Below are 24,036 nucleotides of genomic sequence, written 5' to 3' on the forward strand. Positions count from 1 at the left end.
TTCACTTCATGCATATACAGGGAAAATCATACTTTTTTTTTTACAACTTTTTTTTTTTTAGGTTTTTGCAAGGCAAATTGGGTTAAGTGGCTTGCCCAAGACCACACAGCTAGGTAATTATTAAGTGTCTGAGACTGGATTTGAACCCAGGTACTCCTGACTCCAGGGCCAGTGCTCTATCCACTACACCACCTAGCTGCCCCAAAAATCATACTTTTGATTTAATTTTATGATTAAAAATTCCATGTCTATAATCCTTAACTTTGAAATTCTTCCAATTGTCCTTTACCTCTTTTTCTTCTATTTCTCTCCATGCTTTCTTCAATCTATCCTTCTTGTTCACCATAATCTCTAGGCCCTTCACCCCTCCCTGCTTTCTCAAGCTATCACTCTTGCTCTGGTTTCACTTTCCTCCCTTTAAAATTTTTTTTCCTGGGGTGGCTAGGTGGTACAGTGGATAGAGCACTGTCCCTGGAGTCCGGAGTACCTGAGTTCAAATCTGACCTCAGACACTTAATAATTACCTAGCCTCTTAACCCTATTTGTCTTGCAAAAAAAAAAAAAAACCTAAAAAAAATTTATCCTATTTTTGCTCTACCCTAAATGGTCTTCTTCCATTAATTCTCTTCCCTTTGTTCTACCCTAGATTATTTCCACGATCCATTTAGCTTTCTCTACTTCTATTCAGTGCTATGGAATACTGACAGAGTAAGTCACAAAATGTCATCTCAACTAGACTCTAACAAGTCATTATTTATGTCTAATTGATTCTCTATCTCATTTTATAGAATATCTGTTCCAAATTTCTTCTCTCATCAATTCACATATTCTCCTTTTCTTGCTCCTTCTCATTAGAGAATTTGATCTCATATTTTTCTTAAACAAAACTAAAAAATTAAAACCATACATTGGAGTTTCTACTTCTCCCCAATTCCATATTTCAATTTATCTCACTCCTCTGTTTTCTCTTCCTTTGCTTCAGCCTAAGAAGTAAAGTGGTCCATCTTGCCAAGGTCAACCACTCTATATATATATATGCCTTTAATATTCCAAAACTCTAGCAGAGATTTCATCATGTCAATTCCAATGATCTTCATTGTCTCTGGGATAAAATACAAACCCCTTGTTTTGATATTTAAAGATCTTCTCAATCTGACTATAGAATACCTTTCTAGAATGATTATACCTTACTATTCCTTACAAACATTCTTGATAAATGGAACAAAATTGAATTAAAGATATTTGTCAGAGTTGTGATTTATTACTTGACTGACCCTGAAAATCAAGTGTAATTAGTCAAAGTAGTATTAGATTATCTCTAAGAAAATCTAAACTAAACTGAAAAAAAAATACCAATTTTAAAGATATAAGAAACATTGGCACATTATAAGGGAAAAAATAATAATGGTCTTTCAATCAGTGAACATAATCCTAACCCAAGGGTCACCAATCATTATTTCCAATAGTTGTTAAGACTTTTGAAATGCTATCAGAAATTAATTATGGATGTCATCTCTTATCATTTCCTCTCACAAACCTTCTAGTATTCTAACTGGGGAGGACTTTCAGTAAAGTGATGTTTTATTATTGTGCCTTTCTTGACATAACCCAGGCTTTCATTGATCTTTTGAAGTAGAAGACACCAAAAAATGTAACCCCTGAACTAATTTTATCCCGGGGAGAGCTATAGGGTAAAGTATTTTGCTCCTGGGTCTTGATCTCACAGAAATTAAGTGTCAGGGTATAATTCTTGAAAAGAGATGTTTCTTGCAATAGATAATCTTTGTGTTTGACACACCATTATTGTTAGGTCTGACCATTGGAACCTATAATGGGAATATAGAGGCCCAAATCTAAAAAGATGAATCAATTCATCTTTGCTTGGTTTTCAGATTTACTAAATTTTAGGACAATAAATTTCTAGGCAGACTTGCAAAAACCTAGATTCAGAATCTTCAAGAGGGGACAATCCTCCAACCAATTCTGGGATCTAAAAACTATGTTACCCTGATGTGATAATAATTCCAATCATTCATCAGTAATAATAAAAATGGCACTTGCCAAAAATGGAAATGTTGGCATCAGTGAAGTTTCATCAGGCAATTTGTTAGTCAACAAACATTTATGAAGTACTTACCTTGTTCCAGGCAATAAGAGCTAAAGGTACAAATGAAAGGCTCTGAACTCAAGGAGATAATGGAGACACAAATGCAAATAATCATACACTAGATATATGCAGTTTTAATGGAGGATAATTTCAGGAGGAAAACTGAAGAGAAGAAAAAGGCAAGACCTACCTTAGAAGAGGGGATTTGGGCTGTATCTTGAAAATAAAAATCCAGGGAAGTCAGAGACAGACATGAAAAAGAATAGCATCAGGGACAGCTAGGTGGCATAGTGGATAAAGCACTAGCCCTGGAGTCAGGAGTACCTGGGTTCAAATCCAGTCTCAGACACTTAATAATTACCTAGCTGTGTGGCCTTGGGCAAGCCACTTAACCCCATTGCCTTGCAAAAACCTAAAAAAAAAAAATAGCATTGCAGGTATATGATATATAGACAGTACAAAAGCAAGATCCCAAGATTTGGAGTGTTTTATATAAAGAATAACAAGTAGGGGTAGCTAGGTGGCAAAGTAGATAAAGCACCAGCCCTGGAGTCAGGAGTACCTGGGTTCAAATCTGAGCTCAGACACTTAATAATGACCTAGCTGTGTGGCCTTGGGCAAGCCACTTAACCCCATTTGCTTTGCAAAAAAAAGCTAAAAAATAAAAAGAATAACAGTGTAATTGAATTATAAAGTACATGGAAGAAAATAAAGTATGAGAACATTGTAATTGTAGGAAGGAGTTTCAATCTAAAGATAATGGATTTTAAATACTAAAAAGTATTTTATGTTTGATCTTAGAGGTAATATCATGTCACTGGAGTTTATACTGAGGAAGAGATCAGACTGGTACTTTAGAAAAATCATAATGAGAGTTGAAGAGAGCTTACAGTGGAGTTGAGGGAGATGAGGCAAGGAGATTATTACAAAGAATCTGGATATGAGGTGATACGGGCTTGTATGAGAGTGGCAGCTATATGAGTGGAGTCAAAAGGGAGTAGTATGGAGAGATAATTAACAAGATTTGGTGACTAAATGGATATGTATAGGGAGAAAGAAGTAAGGAAAATGATTCCATAACTGGAACCTGCATGATTAGAAGGATGGTGATGCCCTTGACAAAAATAGGGAAATAATGGGTGGCCAGTCAAGATAATGTGTGCTGTTTGGAACAAGTTGAGTTAGAGATGCTTTCATTGCTTCTAGTTTGAAATATTCAGTAGGCAGCTGATAATGAAGAGACTAGGGCTGGATGTAGATCAGTGAGTTATCTGCATAGAACCCACAGGATCTATTAAGATGAGAGACAGAGAAGGCAGAGAAGAGAGACAGAGACCAAGACAAACAGGGACAGACAGGGACAGTCAGAGAATCTTGGAGAGATTCACAATTAGGACACAATATGTGAAAGATGACCAATAAAAGAAACTAAGAAAAATCAGTCAAACTAGTAAAAGGTGAATCAAAAGTGAGCCAAAGTCATGAAAACCCCAAGAAGAGAGAGAAAGTATCCAGGATAAAATGATGGGCAATGGAGTCAAATGCTGCTGAGAACTCAAGGAGTATGAGGAGGATTGGAAAAAGTCATTAGATTTGGCAATTAGGAGATCACTGGCAACTTTGGAAAAACAAGTTTCAGTTGAGTAATGTCAGAAGTCAAATTGCAAGAAGTTGAGAAATAAGTGAGAGGAGAGGAAGTAGAGTCAATGTTGTAAATGACCTTTTTCTAGAAGTTAGAATGTGAAAGAGAGGAGAGAATATGGCAAGAACCTGAGGGGATCATAGAGTAAAATGAGAAAGTTTTTTCTTTTCTTTTTTTTTAAGAGATAGAAGCTGAAAACAAAAACACACATAAATGCCTTCCTGTTATCCTTCCTTTCCTCTTTACCAGCCTCATTCCAAATTTCAGAACTCCTGATATTTATCCTTATGATTGCTACAATTTTTATTCATCCTGTTTTGTCCCCTTGTATTCCTTTTCTGTACATCTCTTTAAACACATTTTGAATATATTCACAGCACTCTTTTTAGAACATTCCTCATTTTCCTACTCATCAGTTTTATTTCTTTGTGTTTCATAATTTAATTCTTTTGTTCATTTCTACCTTCTCAAAATCTCTTGCATCTGATCCCTTCTCTCATCCCTCATGGTCTGATTTCCTTAGAATCTTAGTCTTTGAGATACTACATTCCTTTCTTTTTTGAAATCTGTTCTCACAAAATCTAGGTTTTCTAGTTCTAGGCAGCCTGAAACAAGACAGCTCTGTGTATGCTCCATGGTTGAAATACATGTTATATATTTTTTTTTCTTTTGAATAGAATAAACCCTTCCAGATCTCTATTTCAGAAATGAATCCTATCCCTACCAAGGCTCAGTGATAACTCAGAGGTCAAATTTGCCTCCCTACAGTAGGATCTCCGGTTCATCTTGTTTGTTTTCCATACTTCCTGAATTTATGTAAAGATATCTGAGATCTTTCTTGGCTTTTATCTCCTGGAAACTTTGTGATTCAAACTACATACTCATAGTCAATTTTCTTCCTACCCTTTATTCTTTTCAATTTAAAAACCCTTTAATTAAATTTACAGGAAAATACATTCTCACCATTCCTTGTTACAATACATTCCATTTCTGTCCAAGAGCTCATTATTTCTATATTTTAAAATCTGTGGTCTGAAAATCCAAATGCTGTTCTCAATCACAATCTTCTGAAACAGTTAGCTGTTCACTTTCCCAATCAATCTTTCTTTTCTGAAGCCCTAGTCTTCCAATAGCAGCAGTGTTGAAAATATTGTGGTCATAAAGTCTTCAGTTTCAATCCTAAAACTCTAATCTTCAGCAACATTTTTTAGATTCCTTCCAGCAGGATCATCTGTACTTATGTGAATCATCAGAAGGGAATAGAAGTCATCCGGTTTGACAAGTCTTTATACATTTTGTCACATCCTGGATAAACACCTAGCAAGGCAGAGTAGACTTCTGTTGTTACCAGTCTAACAAATATCTGTCTCAGTACTGCTCAACAGAACTTCAGCTGTAATAGATTCAGTATCCATCTCATCTTCCCCATTGAATTATGTCTCACCAGTTGCCTATCAGACATTTAAAACTGGATGATCCAAAAACATCTTGAACTCAACATATAAAAATTGAATGCATTATATATTCCCTTAAACCCTCCCTTCTTCCAAACTTTGCTATTTTTACAGAAGGTACCACCATCCTTCTAGTTTTGTAATATTGACTCCTGGATTTCTCACTGTTCCTTATTTCATATATCCAGTTAGTTGCCAAATCTTGCTGTTTTTTTTACCTTCATATATGATTCCTTCTTTGACTTTGCACAGTGACCACCTTTGTTCATGTTCTCATTATTTCTCACCTATATTGTTGTAATTACCTCCTAAGTGATTTCTCATCACTCTAATCCCATCTTTACTATGCAGCCAGAGTAATTTTCCTAAAATATAGTTGTAAAAATATGACTCCCCTACCCAAAAAAATCAGCGATTTCTTATTATCCAAGAAATAAAATATAAACACTTCTATTTACTTTTTTTTCAGATTTTTGCAAGGCAAATGGGGTTAAATGGCTTGCCCAAGGCCACACAGCTAGGTAATTATTAAGTATCTGAGGCCGGATTTGAACTCAGGTACTCCTGACTCCAGGGTCAGTACTCTATCCACTGTACCACCTAGCCTCCCCTTCTATTTACTTTTTAAAAAAACTTGTACAACCTGCTCCAATCTACCTTTCCAGCTTCACTAAACATTATTCCTCATCTTCTCTGCAATATGGCCAGACTAGCCTTCTCTCTGTTCCTCATCCTTGACATTCCATCTTCCATTTCCATACTTCTCCCAACCTGACTTTCTCACATGCCTGGAACACACTCTTTCATTCTCTCCCCTTTATAGAGTTATCTCTCCTTTTAGGATGCAGTTCAAGCACCATCTTCTGCATGAAATCTAAACTGATGCCCTAGCACCTTACTTCTGAAACTATTTTCAATTTAACTACCTTGTGATGCGTGTGTATTTATTAGTGTTATACATATGTGTTATATATTATATATTTATATTTTTTTACATGTGCTAGTTGTCTCTCCTATTAGCATGCAAATTCATTGTAAAAAGGTATTGTTTTATTCTTTGTTCTTGTGTCTCTAGCACCTATCACTAAGCCTGGCACTTAATAGATACTTGTTGATCTTTGATTGACTGATAGCCCCCTGGAACCCCATCATCACTGGAAGACAGGCAGCTGCTTCCTCTTAGATTATCCAGCTCTCCTCTTTGCAGTTTTTTGCAGTTTCTTCACATCTAGTATTTGTTGTGTTGCTTTGTATTGACTTTCAAGTATTTAGAAGATCTTCCTTTTCTATTTTACCCTCTTCAGATACTTTTTATTCTTTGTTTTTCACACTGAAGTCCTTCTACATTTTTATAAAAACTTGGACTTTATTTCACTGATAATTGGGAGAGTATAAGCCTTTTTTGCCTTCTCTTCTCAGAAGAAAACCAGTCAGTCTGCTCTTAGATAATGGTCATCCACAGAAGAATCATAAACATTACGCTGTTTAGTCAAAGACACTGAAAATTTCTCTCTGCTCTCTCCTTTGTCACAAGTATTTTTCTCAGTTCTTTTCTATTTCACCAGTAGCACTTCCAGAAAGCTGTAGTAGCAAAATGTTTATGGTTATCATCAACTCAATTTTCTCCTCATCTCCTAAGGACTTTATTTTTATTTTTTGTTTTTCATCTTTATTTTCAGTTCCAAATTATCTCCCTTCCTCTATTCTCTCCTTCAGCCACTGATAAGGCAAGAAATTATGTCCATCATACTTATGAAGTCACTCTATGTTGTGAGAAAAAAAAAAAGAAAAAAATGCAACAATATGCACTCAGAGTCCATCAGTTCTCTCTCTGGAGGTGAATAGTATCTTTCATCATGAATCCTTTATAATTATTGTGGATCATTGTATTAATCAGAATTACTAAGCTTCTCACTGTGATTACTATTACAATATTATTGTTACTGTGTATGATGCTTTAATAGTTCTACTGTCTTCACTATGTCTTTCCAAATTTTATCTGAAACTAAACCCATTATCATTTCTTATAGTACAATAGTATTATAACAGAATCACATATAGCTTGTTCAGTCATTCTTTAGAACTTTGATATATGCAGCCAGCTTCTCATCTTTTCTTTCACTAACTTACATTCAGTTTGACTTCTACACAGACGTTTCTCAGAAGTGGACTGTTTAGCATATTTACAATATATAAATTTGCCTGTAGATGTGATGAAGAAAGGGAGGCAAGAAGGGAGCCACCCTGTAGACACCTGGTTCAAGGACATGCGGGCCCAGAAACAGAGAGAGAAGAGTAGAAGGAGGTCAGGGGTTTGGGCCAGTCATGTGGGGGGATTGACCCTAATAGAAAGGAAGAAGGTGGGGGCAGACATATAGGGGCTGGATATGAACACAGCCAGGAGAAAGGAGGTACCCACCAGGGGATGGCAGACAAATTTTGGTGGGGGGGGGGGAGAATAGGGGGGGCAGACATGAAATGGTGGACAGAGCACTCCTTGAGTTAGAGTTTTCAAGCCTAGCATGCACCAGTGGTTTCTTCTTGTCTCAGTTCTTGTGTTTTCCCTTGGAAAGATGGTTTTTGTTTGTTTTTAGTAGCAAGGGGGTGGAAAGCGTTGGAGCAACAAAAGGGTAGAAGCAGAGAGAGCACAGTACAAGATAGTAAAGTTAACAACAAAGGTGGCTTTCTTTTTGGATACTGTTTTCTTTCTGAATTTTTCATGTAAAGTCAAATTTGTCTAATGTGAATTTATGCAAAGTAAGAATTTTTGGTACCTCCTCTGCTCTTGAGTCCTTCTCCTTCTCCCCCTTTTCATCCTCTAGCTGAGCATTTCTCCTACTCCTTCAATATGAATCCTTTTTCTTCATCCTCCTTTCTTCTCTTCCTCAGCTCCTTCACCTCTTTGTCTACCCTTAATTCTTGGCCTCTTCAAGTAGTACTGCTTGAAATCTTCTCAGGTTCTTTTCTTCCTTCAGTTCCAACATTTCTTCTTCTACTCTAGTCTTTCAACTACCCCTCCAACTTTTTCTCAAATCCTCACAAAATACCCCTCATCAAAATCAAACTTCAGAGTTACTGATAATTCCAAACCCCTCCAAGTCTCATTCACATCTCCTTTACTTTCTTCAGGTAAGTCCTTCTCCTGCTCTTTCTCCTCTACCACCTGTGTCTATAGAAGTATGCATTTTATTCTCCCCCCCAAAAAAGTTGGGGAAGGTCATGAAGAAGTGGTTATTTGAAAAGTGAGACCAAAAATACTGAAGATTTTAAGAAATATTAGCTAGGGGAAGCATAATACAGAGCACTGGACTTGGTTGGGAAGAACTGAGTTCAAATTTGATCTTACACACTCACTAACTGTGAGACCCCAGGACAAGTCACTTAACACTGATTGCCTCAATTTCCCCATCTATAAAATGGAAATAATAATAGTAGCACAAGCACTTGACAAATGTTACATACAAGCTTATTATTAACAAATATAGAACTTATAGATTCAAATGAGCATTGTTTTTCAGTTATCACCTTAGGGGGATATACTTCACTCCAGCAGATTCTTAACTGTGGAAAGTCTCTTCTCTACTAGGCCTCCTTCCTTTTATTGTTCAGTTCCTTCCAGAACCTCCATTTTTCAGGAAAGTGCTCCTGCCAACCAGATGCATTACTTCATTGACTCTCTGGCTCCCTTCTTAAGTCTCTAGACATATTTCTTCCACAATTCTACTATCTTTACAGCTACTTTTTAATATCTTGTCTCCACCCATAAAAATGTAAACTCCTTTAGGGCAAGAACTGTCTTTTTTGTTTGTCATTGTTTCTCAGAGTTTAGCATAGTATCTGGTACATAGTAAACTCTTTTTAAAAAAATGCTTCTTAGGTGGCATAGTGGATAAAGCACCAGCCCTGGAGTCAGGAGAACCTGGTTTCAAATCCAGTCTCAGACACTTAATAATTACCTAGCTGTGTGGCCTTGGGCAAGCCACTTAACCCCGTTTGCCTTGCAAAAATCTAAAAAAAAAATGCTTCTTGATTTGACTTGGTAGAGGTTACCAAATCAGTGAAAATCACAGGTCTTCTTCCTAATTAGTATGTGAAATGGGAGAGATTAGAAATAGGGAGAGTAGTTAGAAGACTATTGCTTTAGTCTAAATAAGAGATAATGAGGTATTTTTCTTGATACTAGATTCAAAAGGAACTTTAAAGCTACTCTGTCAGACAGAAACCTATTGAGTCAACTTGAGGGACCACTGATATCACTGATTGCTATCCCACAAAATCTGACCCTTGGCTCTCTTCCTACATTATAAGTTCCCCTTTGGACCAGTGGTTTTGTGTCCCAGAGTTAAATACAGAGCCAGCTGAAAAAGAATTTCAGGTACTCTTGGGTAGAGATGCTGGGGGATCAAGTTCTTACAGGAACAGCTTAGCTATGAAACAACACAGACTTTCCTCCAACTCCCATTCACTCCCATAATAACCTTTCCCAGTAATCTAAAAAAAAAGAATCAATCCACTCACTAGACTTGGATTCTTACCTGACAGTGTGAGAACCAGCCTAGCTACCAGGCAAAGGTAGTGAATAATGACTAGCACAGATCCAAATATGTGGTGTGCAAGGCTGCTTCTAGTCTATCACATGCCTGAACCCCTTGTTTCCTCAGGGTATGTCAGCTGCTGCAGCTGAGGACACCGACAGTTGCTGATTGCTGGGTATGGTTTCAGCCAACATAGTAGGGGCGGTTTAACTCCTGCCCTGTGCCTGTGCTATCAATCTCAAGGGAATTGCCACTGGGGAGCTGCCTTTGTTGTCAGCTGCACAAACCCTTAGCTGCCAATGCTAAATTAGTATATTGGCAGTGAAAATAGGAAGGATGGGGTGGATGCAAGAAACATTGTAGATGTTAAATCTACAAGATTTAACAATTGATTGGAAGTGGGGAATGAAAGACAGGGCAGAATCAAAGATGACCTCAAAGTTCTCAACCTGAATAATTGAAGAATTGGTGATGCCATTATTAGAAATAAGGATGTCCTCAAAGAAGAGTAAGTTTAGTGAAGAAAATGGTGAATTCAGCTTGGGACATGTAGAATTTGAGGCACAATCAGGATAGCCATACAAATGATAAATAATAAATGTTTGTTGCTCTAGGTAGTGATTTTCACCAGGCAGCTGGAAATTTATAAAGGAAACTTGGGAGAAAGGGTGGAGCCGGATACATCAGTGCGAGAGTCATCTTCATAGAAGAGCTAGGGGAATTCAAGGGTGTGGAACAACTCTCAAAGGGAGAGATAAGAATTAAACCCAGACTGAGGCTTGAAAATGGTTGTTGTCTTTTGTTCTCCAAGAGGATCATGACTTTGGGAAGGTAAAGTCTTAGGTTAGGGAGGACTGTGCAAAATCTACCAGCCTCACTCTCTCCTCAGTGACTTAACTGAGGAAGGAAGAGAAGGAAAAGGGTCAAAGAAGTAACAAAAGTCAAATAAAAGAGTTGTGTTACAGAAGTCCACTGAGGAGTTTTGCAAAGGAAGAAGAGGTCAAGTATGATAAATCCTATGGAGAGATGAAGGAAGAAAGGACTTAGGGAATCATTGGTTACCATTAAGGAAATATTATCAGCAAAGTGATTGAGATGGAAGTCAGATTGCAAGGGGTGGAAGTGGATAGAGTCAAACAGAAAGCAATTAAGGTACACTACTCCTTTAGTAAATTTGGCATTGAAGGGAAACAGAAAGATAGAGACTTGAGAGATATCGGGTTAAGGAAATTTTTATTTAGCTTACAGAAGATGTGAATATGTTTGTAGACACAAGGGAAAAAGCTAGTGGAGAAGGAGAAATTGAAAAGATAATAAATAGGTGGTTAAATGGCTAGCTCTTCCTGTCAACATAGTGTCTAAAGTTGGATTCAAATGCTGATCTTCTTGAATCCAAGTCAAATTCTCTGTTCACTGTGCCATAATGCCTCTCAAATGTTTCTCTGTTTGAAATGTAGTTATGGGATTTAATAATGTTAGAGAGAGTATCAACAAAGTTATTGAACTTAATTACAGAGGAGAGGTTAGTGAAGCATATGTCAGGTGCTAAAAAAAAATTTGGAAGAGGGTCCTGGTAGGTAAGTTCAAAAAAGGAGAAGATACTGAATAATGAAAACAAAGATTTGGAATCATCCATGGTAAACAAAGATTAAGTCAAATCCAGCCCATCTTCCATGGATTGGAAAGAAAGGAGGAAGCCTAAAAGGACAATGAATGAACCAGTGAAAAATATTTATTAAACCCCTACCATGTTAATTTCTGGGGATGCAAATATAAGTAAGCAGGTTAGATCCTGTCCTCTAGATGCTTATGTTCCAGTATGGAAAGACAACACATAGTTGAAATGTGGGAGGGAGGTACAAGAGCAGTGTCATGACAAAGAGATATTTAAGAGATTGTGTGGTAGGCCTCAGCCAGGGCAAGACAAATTGAAAGATCAACCATTAGAGCCTAGGATCCCCCAAGTAGGGCCTTCAGTTCTAATGGAATACAAGCTAAAGGTATAGAGATGGAATGTGGATGAGAAGCTGTCATCATATGAAATGTTTTTTGTTCATATCTGGAGGTATAATGAGCACTCAAAACAGAAACAGAATGAGGACCCCAAAGTGCATGGTATGAGAAGGGAAAAGAGGAATACATCAGGCATGAGGAGAGGTTGGGTTAAACTAGATGTGGATTAGAGTAAAAATAAAAAGATGTGAGGCTTCCTTCCTTTGGGTAGGTGGGAGACAATCAGTGGTCATAAAATGTCACGTACTTTTAGACCAGGGCACTGTAGTAGTCGATTTTGCTGAATTGTTTTTCCTTATTACAATGGAAAACTGGTGGGGTTTATCTGGAAATAAATATGTTGTAAAAACAAAAGGCATTAAAATAAAACTTTTTTAAAAGAGTATGAGATGGGGAGAATAGAGAAAGGTATTTGTCTAGATCTGGGTCAATAACAGGTATTTAGAATACAGAAGGTTGGGAAATGATAGGAGGAGAAATGCTGAGCAGATAGAACCTGATCCATGAGGAGTTGATCAAACCCATCAACTCTAATTAGATTATTGGTGTGATAGCAAATAGCTGTATATGTAGATGTAGCATGTATATTGGCATACAGGGTGGTCTTCATCAGGAGAAGCGACAGGCCTGCTGGCCACTTCACAACTCCCCATAGGACTGTTGTCTTTGAAATGAGAATGGGGTGAGCAGGGTGGGGGGGGAGGGACCAGGGAATAATAGATCAAGCTGATTTCCTCATTTTGCAAAGGTAACTCCTCAAGCCATTACATTGAGATGCATCAAAAAATGGCACAGGTCTGACTGTCAAGAAGAGAACATGTCAAATACTGTTGGTTCTATTTGGGTACAAGGACCCCCTTTTTTGTTTGCTTCCTAACTGAAGCTGCTGACCATGTAAAGTATTAAATACTTTTGAAGACTTGATCATATTTCTCTGCTTTTAAATTATCTGTGCATTGAGATTGTTTTTAACATCCTAATACAGCATTTGAATTTTTAAAAGGTTAAATACATCTATGCTGTATGTTTAGCCAAAAACCCCCCTCAACAACCCTTTAATCTATTCTTAAAGCTAATTTTTAAGTATTATAGGATATTTAATTTTGTTTGAATTAATTCAAGTAAATTCACAGAATCATAAGTATACAGATTTAGAGCTAGAATGAACTAAGAGGTTGTCTAATCCAATACTTTCATTTTGCAGATGAGGAAAGTGAGACCCAGGGAATTTAAGTGACTTGCTCAGTCACTCAGGTAGCAAATGGAAGAACTAGAATTTGAACCCAAATAACTTGATTCCAAATCCAAAGTTTCAAACCAAATGCTTCAGTTGTTTTCATCTAATTCAATAATCATTTATTAAGTGCTTACTATGTGTAGAGCTGGGGGCAACTAGGTGACACAGTGGATAGGGTGGATCTGGAGTCAGGAAGACCTTAGTTCAAATCTGTTCTCAGACACTAGCTGTGTGATTCTGGGCAATTCACTTAACTGTATTTGCCTCAGTATACTCATCTGTAACAATGAGCTGGAGAAGTAATGGCAAACTACTTTCATATCATTGCCAAGAATGCCAAAAATGGGATCATGAAGAGCTGGACATGAGAGAAAAACAACAAAGTATAGAGGGCATTGGGTTAGGTGCTAGAGAAATACCATGCTAATTATTCCTTAACTTCTGTCTTATAAACAGTCTATTACAAATAAAACCACTCTATGACCCAATTATTAGACACATGATCCTGTGTCATATATTATGAATATACTTAAAATAGTGTTGATGCAACTGTGTCATGCAAAAGGTCAATTAGGGAGAATTGAGGTAAAATAGAGAATAAACTAGTTTTGTTGAAAGAACACTAAATCTCACAAAACCCAGGCTTCCATGTGGAAAAAAAAATTTTAAAAGGTTTGCTCACAACTCATAATTGGTGAAATGAGTCAGGGAATATTTAAGCAGAATTATGAGAAATTAGAAATATTATAGAGATCTGCCTAAATATAAGAAATTAATAAGAAATTAATATAATATAAGAATTAGAGCTGCCATTAATATATTATAGGAAATAAAACAGATAAAGAGGGAAATGATTGCCAGGACAAACAAAAAAGGATATGTGTTAAAATGGGAGCAAATGTTTAACAACACAGATAAAAATATAACTGAAATTTTAAAATAGTTTACTATTGTTTTAAAAATTAACTGGTGCCATGTTAAAATACATTTTAAAATAGCAAATTTTTTAGTAGCTGAAATGTTGTAACAGAAAATAAGTCCAATAGGTAGTAAACAGACACATGTAACAAATTTCTCAGGTACCAAATGAACTTTAAGATGACTATAAAATGGGCATCTTGTCATGTGATATTCCCTAAGGGTAGGAAGTAATCACCTAATGATTTCACTGAATGAAACATAATATACAAGCTAGTGTACCTCATGGAATTCCATGGGCATTAAAAGATTTCTATGTAATGTGATACAGAACTTTAGAAATGAGATTTTTCTCTGTAGATTTTATTTAGCCTTTCCCAGTTCAGCAAAAACACTAATTATTTATTTCTGAATATGAATTGGGCAATTAGGGGGCTAACAGCAGCATTGGAATCTATAATGACATGTGAGAAAGAAATTAAAGAGAAGTTTTTCACACCTAAGAATGGCTAATGTTTAAGAAGCAGGAAAAAAGAATATGCACTTTGAATAAGGATTATCTTTTTCTTTAAAGAACATAGTGAACATCGCCTAAAAATGACTTTTCCTGATAATTGCCTCACAAACAGGTAAAGAAGCAAGTCAGAGGCATTCTTAATTTGTCTGAACTAAATCAATATTGTATATGGATTATATTGTGAACAATAGTTTCAGGGATTTGGGCCAAAGAGAAACCAAAGAGCTTTTCAAAATGAAACCAAATATCACAATTTTAAAGGGATATTCATTAGATGATCTTGTATTTTATTTTGACTATATTTTTGAACAAAAGCACTCTATTTGACTTTGTATTAGTAATTACCAGAAGGGTGTTTGGAGAGGTCCAGATCTGTGATTCTACCAATGTAAGGGGAATGACTCCTGGAATAGAAATATGTTGCTGCTCACTGCAATTTATGGCTTTAGAGTGTTGCCCTGGGTACTGAGACGACATGACCTACACACAGTCACAAGCTAGTGTGTGTCAAGGGCAGGATTTGATCATCTAAAAACAGCCAGGCTGCCTCACAGTCACTAATAAAGTACCATAGGAAATATGAAAGACAATAAGAAAAGTAGGCTAGGCCCTACAAGACTGCATTGTCCTGTAATTAGTATTAATTACAGCTGCATTTTAGCATTTGTTGCATGACATACTTTGGAGCACCCTTAGTGCAAGGATTTTTGTTTCATTCAGGGCTGTCATTAACTAGTTGTATGACTGAACAAAATCACGTTTAGTGCTTTGTATTGTTCAGTACAAAAGTTTTGGGGGTTTGTGTATATATATACATATATATATTTCTAAATTACAGGTGCAAAGCTCTGAGGGTAAATGATACAACATATTAAAAAACATTTTAAAATATCAAGCACCAGATAAGTAAATGTAATAGGAAATTCATTCTCTCCCTTTCTCCCTAAGTCTAAACTTTTGGTATTACTATCCTAGATTAAGGAGAGAAATGATGTTTCTCTTTTTCTCTATTGAATGCTTTTGATAATGGTTGTTTCACCCAAACATTTCTCAAGTATAGTGGCCCAGTGGCTAGAGTGCCAGACTTGAAGGCAGGAATATTCATCTTCCTGAGTTCATATTTAGCCTCGGACACTTACTGGCTGTATGACCCTGGGCAAGTCACTTATCCCTGTTTGCCTCAGTTTCCTCAACTGTAAAGTGAGCTAGAGAAGGAAATGGCTTCTTTGCCAAGAAAATCCCAAATGGAGTCACAAAGAATTGGATATGACTGAAATGACTCAACAACAAAAATGCATCATCTCAAGTTCTAAGGACAAAATGAAAAAAAAAATGCCTGCCCTCAAAGAGTTTATTGCAAACAGGAGATCATGAAAGGTGAAAAGATTAGGAAAAAACTCTCCTAAGGAAGAGACATATAATCTTAGTCCTGAATACAGCTACATATTGTAAAAGGCCCAGACCTGAAGGAAGTTCATTTCAGACATACAAAAGTATGGAGGCAGGAATTGTAATACCAAACTCTAGGAACAGAAAAAAAATGACTTGACTTGGAATGCAGAGTGGGCAACATACAGTTGCAGTAAGTCTAGAAATGCAATCTAGTTCTTGAAGGATTTTAAATGCCATATAAGAGGCTGTGTGGCAAAATGGAGTGATAGTTGAAATGGGAATTTTCTCATCAGAAACCTCTGTATTTCAATTAAATCATCTCTGGGCAGCTAGGTGGCTCAGTGGATAAAGCACTGGCCCTGGAGTCAGGAGTATCTGGGTTCAAATCTGGTCTCAACCACTTAGCTGCATGACCTTGGGCAAGCCACTTAACTCCATTTACCTTGCAAAAACCTAAAAAATAAATAAAAAAACAAACATTGTGAATTAAATTGTCTCCTCCCTGTTCTTTTAAATGACAAATCAAGGAGTTTGTAATTTTGTCCCAGAGAGCCACTGAATATTCTTGAGTTAGGGTATGGCATGACTAGACTTTAGTGCATCTATAGTCTTTTTAGAAATCCAACAATAGAAAATACAATGTTTTTGACATGTATTAATGTAAAATTCCTAAAAGAATTTAACATTACTTTTTAAAATCAATTATTCTTTCTGATGGAGGTGGGGGAGAAAGATTCAGGGTGGCCTAGGCACATAGTCTCATTTCTATTTTTCCTCCTTTGTGTTCATCAATTCAGTTGAGAGAACATAAGCCAGGGGTTCAGAATGAACTGCAATCTATCCATATGTATAAAATTTATCTATCTATATAAAATTTATCTTTTATTCTTCTGTCATTGAATTTTATCATGTTTCTATCTATCTATCTATCTATCATCTATCTATCTATCTATCTATCTATCTATCTATCTATCTATCTATCTATCTATCTATCTATGAGTTATTCTCCTTTAAAGGTGTTACTAGCGAGATACTTGGAAATAGTTTCACATAAATTATTCCAATACAAAAACATAATGACTCAGTGGTTTATGTAACAAGCTGGAAACTCAGGCCCTGTGGGTTTCTGGTCTTGCTTCTGCCATACACTTTCTAACATTGTGTAAGTCATTTCAAATCCTTGAGCTTTAGTTTCTTATGAGGAAATTCTATCAAATTGCTTCCCAGATGCATAAAAACAATAAAAAAATTCACAAATTTAGAGTTTTAATGCTATGAAAGAATCATATAATGTTCACTTTTCTGAAATAATAACTATGAAAGTGTTTTTAAAATGAAAATTATTAAAATATAAAACAATAATACCAGTTTAATGTGGAGTAAAGGTAAAATGAAACAGGCAGATGAATCTGAAACCTCTTTTAGATAATTAGATTCAACCTCTTTCTTACATAGACTTTAGTGAGAACTCTGGAAAAGTAGCAAGACTGGCTGACAAGTTATTCCAAAAATGAAATGATCAAAAAATGAGATGGAAGAAGAAAGGGAAAAAAAGGAAAGGGTCAGGACATAAATCCTTGAAAGACCAGTAACAAACAGCTTCAAATCCTTTGTGCATTAGGTCTTTCAGATATGTTCAAAATTGTACAGGGCTCTTCTAACATGGGAAAAATAAAACAAAATAAAATTTTGACCTGATTTCCCCTCTCATAATAATCTACAGCTATTTCTATTTTTTACTTTAGCTGATAATTTTCTCGAATTGTCTAAACCTGTTTTACTCATTCATTCTTAACTTATCCCACTGAAATTCAGTTTCTGATCCCACCACTATATTAATTGCACTCTTCACAGTCACCAGTATCTTCTTAATTTCCAGACCTAATTGTTTTGTATTTTTCTCACTTTTTTAAAAAATAAGATTAAATATCACTGAAAACAGATCAAAATATATATAGGAATGACATTTTTAGTAGAGAAAGTAGAGAAGTAGAGAAATAGATATTAACTATGAGATGAGTTTGCTATAATTAGGCATTTTATTTGACTGTGAATTAATTCCCTTCAACATCTTTTAAATCTATAGCTCTGGTTTCTTCATCTCTCTTGGTTGCTAGACTTTTCTTCTTGGATGTCTCAATATCACTTCAAAGTCAATATGTCTAAAATCAGATTCATTATCTTGTTGTTCAAAGAAATTTCCCATTCTTCTTTCAGTGAATGAATGGTTTCAGTGTTTTACTTTCGAAATTTGCCAGTCCTGTCCATTCTTCCTTACTTTCTATTTCTACTGTCAGCATCTTATGTCATAATCTTATCAACCCATGTCTATACTACTCCAGTAAACTCCAAATTCTTGATTATAGTATCTTCTGTTATTCTTTCAATTTATCTAGTAAGCCACTGACAGATAAATCTTCTTAAAATCCTTCTTTCATGTTTGTTACTGTTCTGTACAATACTCAAAAATTTTCACTTACAATTATGGATTATAAGTTTAAATTTTTTTAATTCTTTTGTCTGGAATTCTTCTTTTCATACTGTTCCCAATTTATCTTTCCTTTTTTGTTGTCTTTGTTATTTCAATATTCAAAACCTCTGCTCCAACCAAATTGGTTTATTTGAGGTATCTGGTGGCATAGTGGACATAGAACTAGACCTGGAGTCAGGAAAATGAGGGTTCAAATCTGACCCCAGATATTTACTGGGTTTGTATGCTTCATGAATTTGAGTGTCATGCTTGTGTCATGCTAATCTTCTCTGCATCAGTCTAATTCTAGTGTATGTGCTGCCAAAGCAAGCACATTTACTAGCTTTGTAACCCTGTGCAAGTCATTTACTTTAAATTTCCTCTCTGATTAAAATGAGAGTAATAAGAGCACATATCTCTCAGGGTTGTTGTGAGGATCAAATAAGACAATAATTGCAAAAAGCACTTAATAGTGCCTGGCAACATTGTAGGGGCTGGAAAAATGCTTATTTTTTTCCCTTTCTTCTATTTACTGTACTCAAAATTTCACTTTTCTTTCTCTTTCATCTTTAATATCTGAAATACATAATTATAAAATTTCACAGTCAAAAGATATTACAGAGGTTATCTCATCAATTCTATAGCCAAAGTTATTGCTACTATAACATAGTAGTAGCCATCATTCAAGTAGTTTCAGTTAAGTCTTCATTCAACTTGAGTTACCAAGACCTATCTAGTCTATTTGTGCTTTATCTCTTGTATCCACTATCACAGCAACCACTCAATCAGGTATTCATTTCTGTTCTACTGCCATAGCTTCCTAGAAGCACGCTGGGGTGGGGGAAGAGTTCTTTCCTTTCCATTGTGAGAAATCTCAGGTTGCAGGACCGAATCTGCCTGGTATTAATTTCTCAGTAGTACTTTCTGTCTCTGATTTGACCCTTTTCAGTTTCCTTTTGTGTGTTGTCTTCCCCCATGCTCTTTGAGAGTAGAGACTTTGTTTTTATTTGTAATTATATAGTTGTTCAGTAGTTTTCAGTCATATCTCTCTTACTGACTCTATTTGGGGTTTTCTTGGCAAAGATACTGGAATGGTTTGCTGTTTCCTTTTTCATCTCAGTTTACAAATGAAGAAACTAAGGCAAACAGGATTAAGTGATTTGCTTATGGTCGGTCACACAACTATATCAGCACATTAATAAATGTTTGATTGGGAACAAGTCTATTCTGTGCTTCAAGACTTTTAAGCATTCCTGTAGAGCAAAAAGACTGCCAATAGTAGTCCTATTAAAGAACTAAATAGATAATAAAGGAACCCATGATGACAAAGTATTCACTCATGGGCAGCTGGGTGGAGCAGTGGATCAGGCAAGGAATTCAGTTCAAATATGACCTCAGACACTAGTTGGGTAATGTTGTCTAAGTCACTTAACTCTGTTTGCCTCAGTTTTCTCATATGTAAAATGAGCTGGAGAAGGAAATGGCAAACCACTTCAGTATCTTTGCCAACCAAGAAAATCCCAAATGGGACCATATATGACTGAACAAGAAGAGCAATGACAATAACATATATACTCATGCCTAACAAGTTTACCTGAAGGTGTATTATAGGTGAATGGACAAATCACTAGACTGCTTTAGATTGGGTCAAGCAGATCACTAGGGGCTTAGCTGACCACAACCTCTGAAATGAATTTCCTTATTGAACTTCTGGGGTCCTGCAGATCTTTCACAGCTTCAAAGGTTACAATTTAGCTCATTCTGTCTCCAAAAGTAGACAGTATAGGATAGAAGTTTTGCTTTCTGGGAGGGATAGCTAATAGACTGGAGGACAGTCAGGATCCAAATAAATCTTGATGGCAGAGAACAGAAGGGTCAAATTGGACATCTGTGGGATTCCAAGTGTGGTTGAGCCAGATTAAGATGTAAATGGGAAATATTTAACAAAATATATAAAAAAAATAACATGAATAATATTAATTTGTGAGTTTTTTTAAAGTCCATATGTTGCCTCCAGTGATCCATTTCTACTTGAATTTGTCACCACAGGCTAGAGCAGTGGCTATACATAAGATGTATATGTTATAAATGGAAATATAATTTATATCGTGTTTATTGTGGAAGGGATTCTAAGAAGATAAAATTTAATAGTGAGATACATAGTCTCTCACACTTGGGGAGGAAAAACAATCAACTTCCCATATCCAAGTTAGTGGACAGAGGTTATGGTTAAACAGTTGTTGTTCAGAAGATCTGGAGGATTTTAGTGAATTGCAGATTCAATATGAACTGTGGCAGTCAAAAAAAAAGGCAAAAACTCAATGGAATCTTGAGCTGCATTAACAGACTCTTGGGTTTCAGGAGTAGATGGTAATCACCTCAGATCTAATGGGGAAAATTGTGCTGAATTCTGGGTATGGAGAGTGGGTAGAGGAGGGCAAACAAGATAGTGAATGGTTTTGAACCTGTAACCTATTAGGATTAGTTGAAGGAAAGGGGCATATTTAGCCTGGAGAAGAGACTTGGGGGTGGGGGTGGGGAGTAGGGAACAGAATAGTTATCTTCAAGTATTTGAAGGTCTGACACATAGAGGAGATATTAGATTGGTCTTTTTGGCTTCACAGGACAGAATGTGGAACCAAGTGGAAATTGGAAAGATGTCATTTCAAGCTTGGTATCAGAAAAAAAAACCACTTCCTAATAATTATAGCTATTAAGGTTGTCTTGGAAGTACTGGGTTTCTGTTCAACCAGATGACCACTTGCCAAGAATGTTATAGTTTAGATTTCTTTCATTTACGTGTTGGACTAGATGGGTACTGAGGTCCCTTCCACAATACGTACACAAACACACAATGTAAATTATATTTACATTTATAACATATACATTTTATATATAACATCTTTTTGGACTAGACCCATCTGTAGACTGGAACCTTTAGTTGCATCTTATAGTTACTCAAGTAGGATTTAATCCAGGTCTTTGAGTTTAAGGTCAGCTCTCTATCCATTACAATACCTGCTTTCTTCAGGTTTATTTATCTTAAGGAGACCTAAGTGGAAAGGTTGAAATGAGTTTAAAAATTAGGGTATGTGAGGATTAGTTTGGTAATCTTGGACAAGTCTTTTAATCTCTCTAGCTCTGGTTTTCCTTATCTGTAAAATGTGAATAAAGATGATGATGATAATAAATGCTTCAACTCTCTCACAGTTTTGGTGAGAAATATACCTTTTGTAAACCTTCAAACTACTTTCACGTATTTAAAACTTGTATTTCTTTTTTTTTAAAAGATTTTTATTTATTTTGAGTTTTACACCCCCCCCCCCCCCCCCCCCCAGAAGGCAATCTGTTAGTGCTTACAACTTGCATTTCAAAGCAGAGCTGGGTCCACCAAAGCCCAGACCTAGGGAGTACGATCATCTTCCTAATGAGGTGACGGAGGGGAGCACACAAGCTCCCGGGACAACAAGGTTCACCTCCATCACCACCCGTCCAGAGGATCTGTGCACCAGGAAACACAAGGAGGATCCAATGGCTGCTGAATACCTGACCACCGTTCGTGGCAGGCAGTTTTTAACACAGGCGACAAGAACTACAATTCCCAGCAAGCCTCTTAACAGCACTTACGGCTCCCCCTTCCGCCGCGAACGTTGCATGCCGGGAATTGTAGTTTCAGCTTCGTGATGGGCGAGAGGAGGAGGAGGAGGAAGCCCAGACAGTTTCAGGAATGTACTTTCCCTCAGCGTGGGGAACGGGATACTCTCATCCCCGGTGAAGGATAAAACCCTAAGAAATCACAAGAAGTCTCTTCTCCGGGGAGGGGAGAGGCGGCTACTAGGATTAGCCGGAGACCAAATTCCCGGGACGGTCAGCCGAGCCCCCGAGGCGGCGGAGAGGAGGGGGGCGGGTCCCGCGGCTCCGGAAGGAGAGCGGGGATCGCTCCACCAGTCAACCGACGCCTCTTCCAGCCAGTGGGCGCCCGAAGGACGGGGCGGGGGGCGTGGCGCAGGCTGGAGATTGGAAGGGGAGAGAAGGGTCGGCAGGATTGACGGGGAGTTCCGTTTGGGGCGGGGCCGCGGCCGCGGGGCCGCGCGTCGCGTCGGGGCGGCGGCGGGGACGCGCTCCTCGGGGACGAGGTCGGCGGTGCGGGCGGAGGGGGCTGGGCCGGCCAGGGGAGCCGCGTCCCGGAGGCGGCGGAGGGCGGGGAAGGGGATGGGGCCAGCCCGGGGCCGGGGCCGGTGCTGAGACGCGGCGCTCCCCGCCTCCGCAGCGCGCCTGGAAGCTGTGCGGCTGCGAGCCGGGCGCCGGGGCCGCCCCTGCCGCCGCCGCCGCCGCCCGGGCTCGGCGGGAGAGCCGCTGGGCGGGAGGGGCCGCCGGGGCCGGCGGGGCCGGGCGTGGGGAGACGGAGCGCGCGGGGCGCCGGGCGGGCGGGCGGCCGCCGGGGGGGCGCGGGGCGATGGAGCAAGTGGAGATCCTGAGGAGGTTCATCCGGAGGGTGCAGGCCATGAAGAGCCCGGACCACAACGGGGAGGACAACTTCGCCCGGGACTTCATGGTGAGTTGTGCCGCCCCGCCCGGCCGGGCGCTTTGTGTGGGCGCCCCTCCCCTCCCCCTCCGCCTCGGAGACCCCCCATTGTTCCCCCTCCGGGCGGAGGGGCGGGGGCCCGGCGTGCCCGGCTCGGGGCTCGGGGCTCGGGGCTCGGGCTCGGGGCTCGGGCCGGCGTGCGCGCGCGCGCGGAGGGGGTCCTGCCGGGGCTCTCCCGGGGGAGCTGGCGGAGGGCCGCGCGGGATGCGCCCTGGCTCCCCCGCCGGGTGGGGGCGGGGGCGGGGAGCCGGGAACAATAGTTGCGGTGGGCGGCGGCCCGCGTGGGGAGCCGGCCTTCGCCCGCGCCTTGCCCCTCGCCCTCCTCCGCACCCCTCGGGAGGGGATGGCCCGGGGCCGGGGCGGCGCGCCGCGGTCCGCAGGTACGGCGTCGCGGGGGCCGAGACGCGGGCAAGGCAGCTGATAAACACCGCGTCCCCCAGCGGCTGTTCCTCCCCCCACCCCTTTTCTCTGGACAATGACCCCTCCAGAATTATTTCCCGTCCTGGGAGGAGGCGGTGGGAGGTGGCCGGTGGCTGCTGTGGCTCCTGCGGATGTTGCGCAAGACTCCGGGGCGTTGGAAACCCTGGAGGGCTGGGGAATGGAAGAGGAAGCGCCGCTTCGGGAAGGGCTCTCCTCCCAGCCGCGCTTTGGGGAGGGGGCTAAGAGCCGAGGTCTGCTCCCGAGGGAGCAAGGAGTCCCCTAACTATATTTAGAAAATGAAAAAGATGGAGCGCTGGCATCCGTAGAAAGGGCTGGGGCAGAAACATCCAAAAGCAGGAGAGATTTATTTCTTTTCAGGTTCAGGTAATCCTTTGGCTAAAGCAAAGTACCAACAGACTTGCGGTTGAAGCTTTACTGTATGTTAGATCTTACAATGAATAACGTTATCAAGCCTTGTGACTTTTTTTATGTGAAGTCAGGAATATAAGATGATCAAAGATATGTTGATAAATCATAATTCGAAGCTTCTTTGGAAAGTGTAGATTTGAACTGAAGTGATAAAATTTTGCCCTAGGGTTAAAAAAAAGAAATTGACAATTACAAGTTTCACCTTATCAGCTGGAAATGACTCTTTCTCCTTGATTTGTGTTTCATTCCTTATTTTCTTGTTCTTTTTATTCGAGAGCCACTTTTAGAAGGAAAATGTAAATTATGTTTTGTTTCTT

At 38.8% G+C, this 24,036-nt stretch overlaps 1 protein-coding gene and 1 pseudogene across 5 annotated transcripts in view; one reads left to right on the forward strand and one right to left on the reverse strand.

Annotated features, from left to right (window-relative positions):
• Positions 1-18,518: 18,518 nt before the first annotated feature.
• LOC141494586 (U6 spliceosomal RNA) lies at positions 18,519-18,619 on the reverse strand (annotated as a pseudogene).
• A 4,086-nt stretch (positions 18,620-22,705) lies between these two features.
• PTPN12 (protein tyrosine phosphatase non-receptor type 12) overlaps positions 22,706-24,036 on the forward strand; it is a 94,136-nt gene continuing 92,805 nt past the window's right edge. For 4 of the 5 annotated variants that reach the window (XM_074194007.1, XM_074194009.1, XM_074194008.1 and 1 more), the window contains exon 1: positions 22,712-22,840. In XM_074194007.1, the coding sequence (XP_074050108.1) occupies positions 22,742-22,840 (99 nt within the window). In that variant the 5' untranslated portion in view covers positions 22,712-22,741. Of the gene's footprint in view, positions 22,841-24,036 lie in introns of all 5 variants that reach the window. The other variant, XM_074194011.1, reaches the window with a different exon arrangement.

This window comes from Macrotis lagotis, chromosome 7 (genome assembly GCF_037893015.1).
Source record: "Macrotis lagotis isolate mMagLag1 chromosome 7, bilby.v1.9.chrom.fasta, whole genome shotgun sequence".
NCBI classification, from domain to species: domain Eukaryota; kingdom Metazoa; phylum Chordata; class Mammalia; order Peramelemorphia; family Peramelidae; genus Macrotis; species Macrotis lagotis.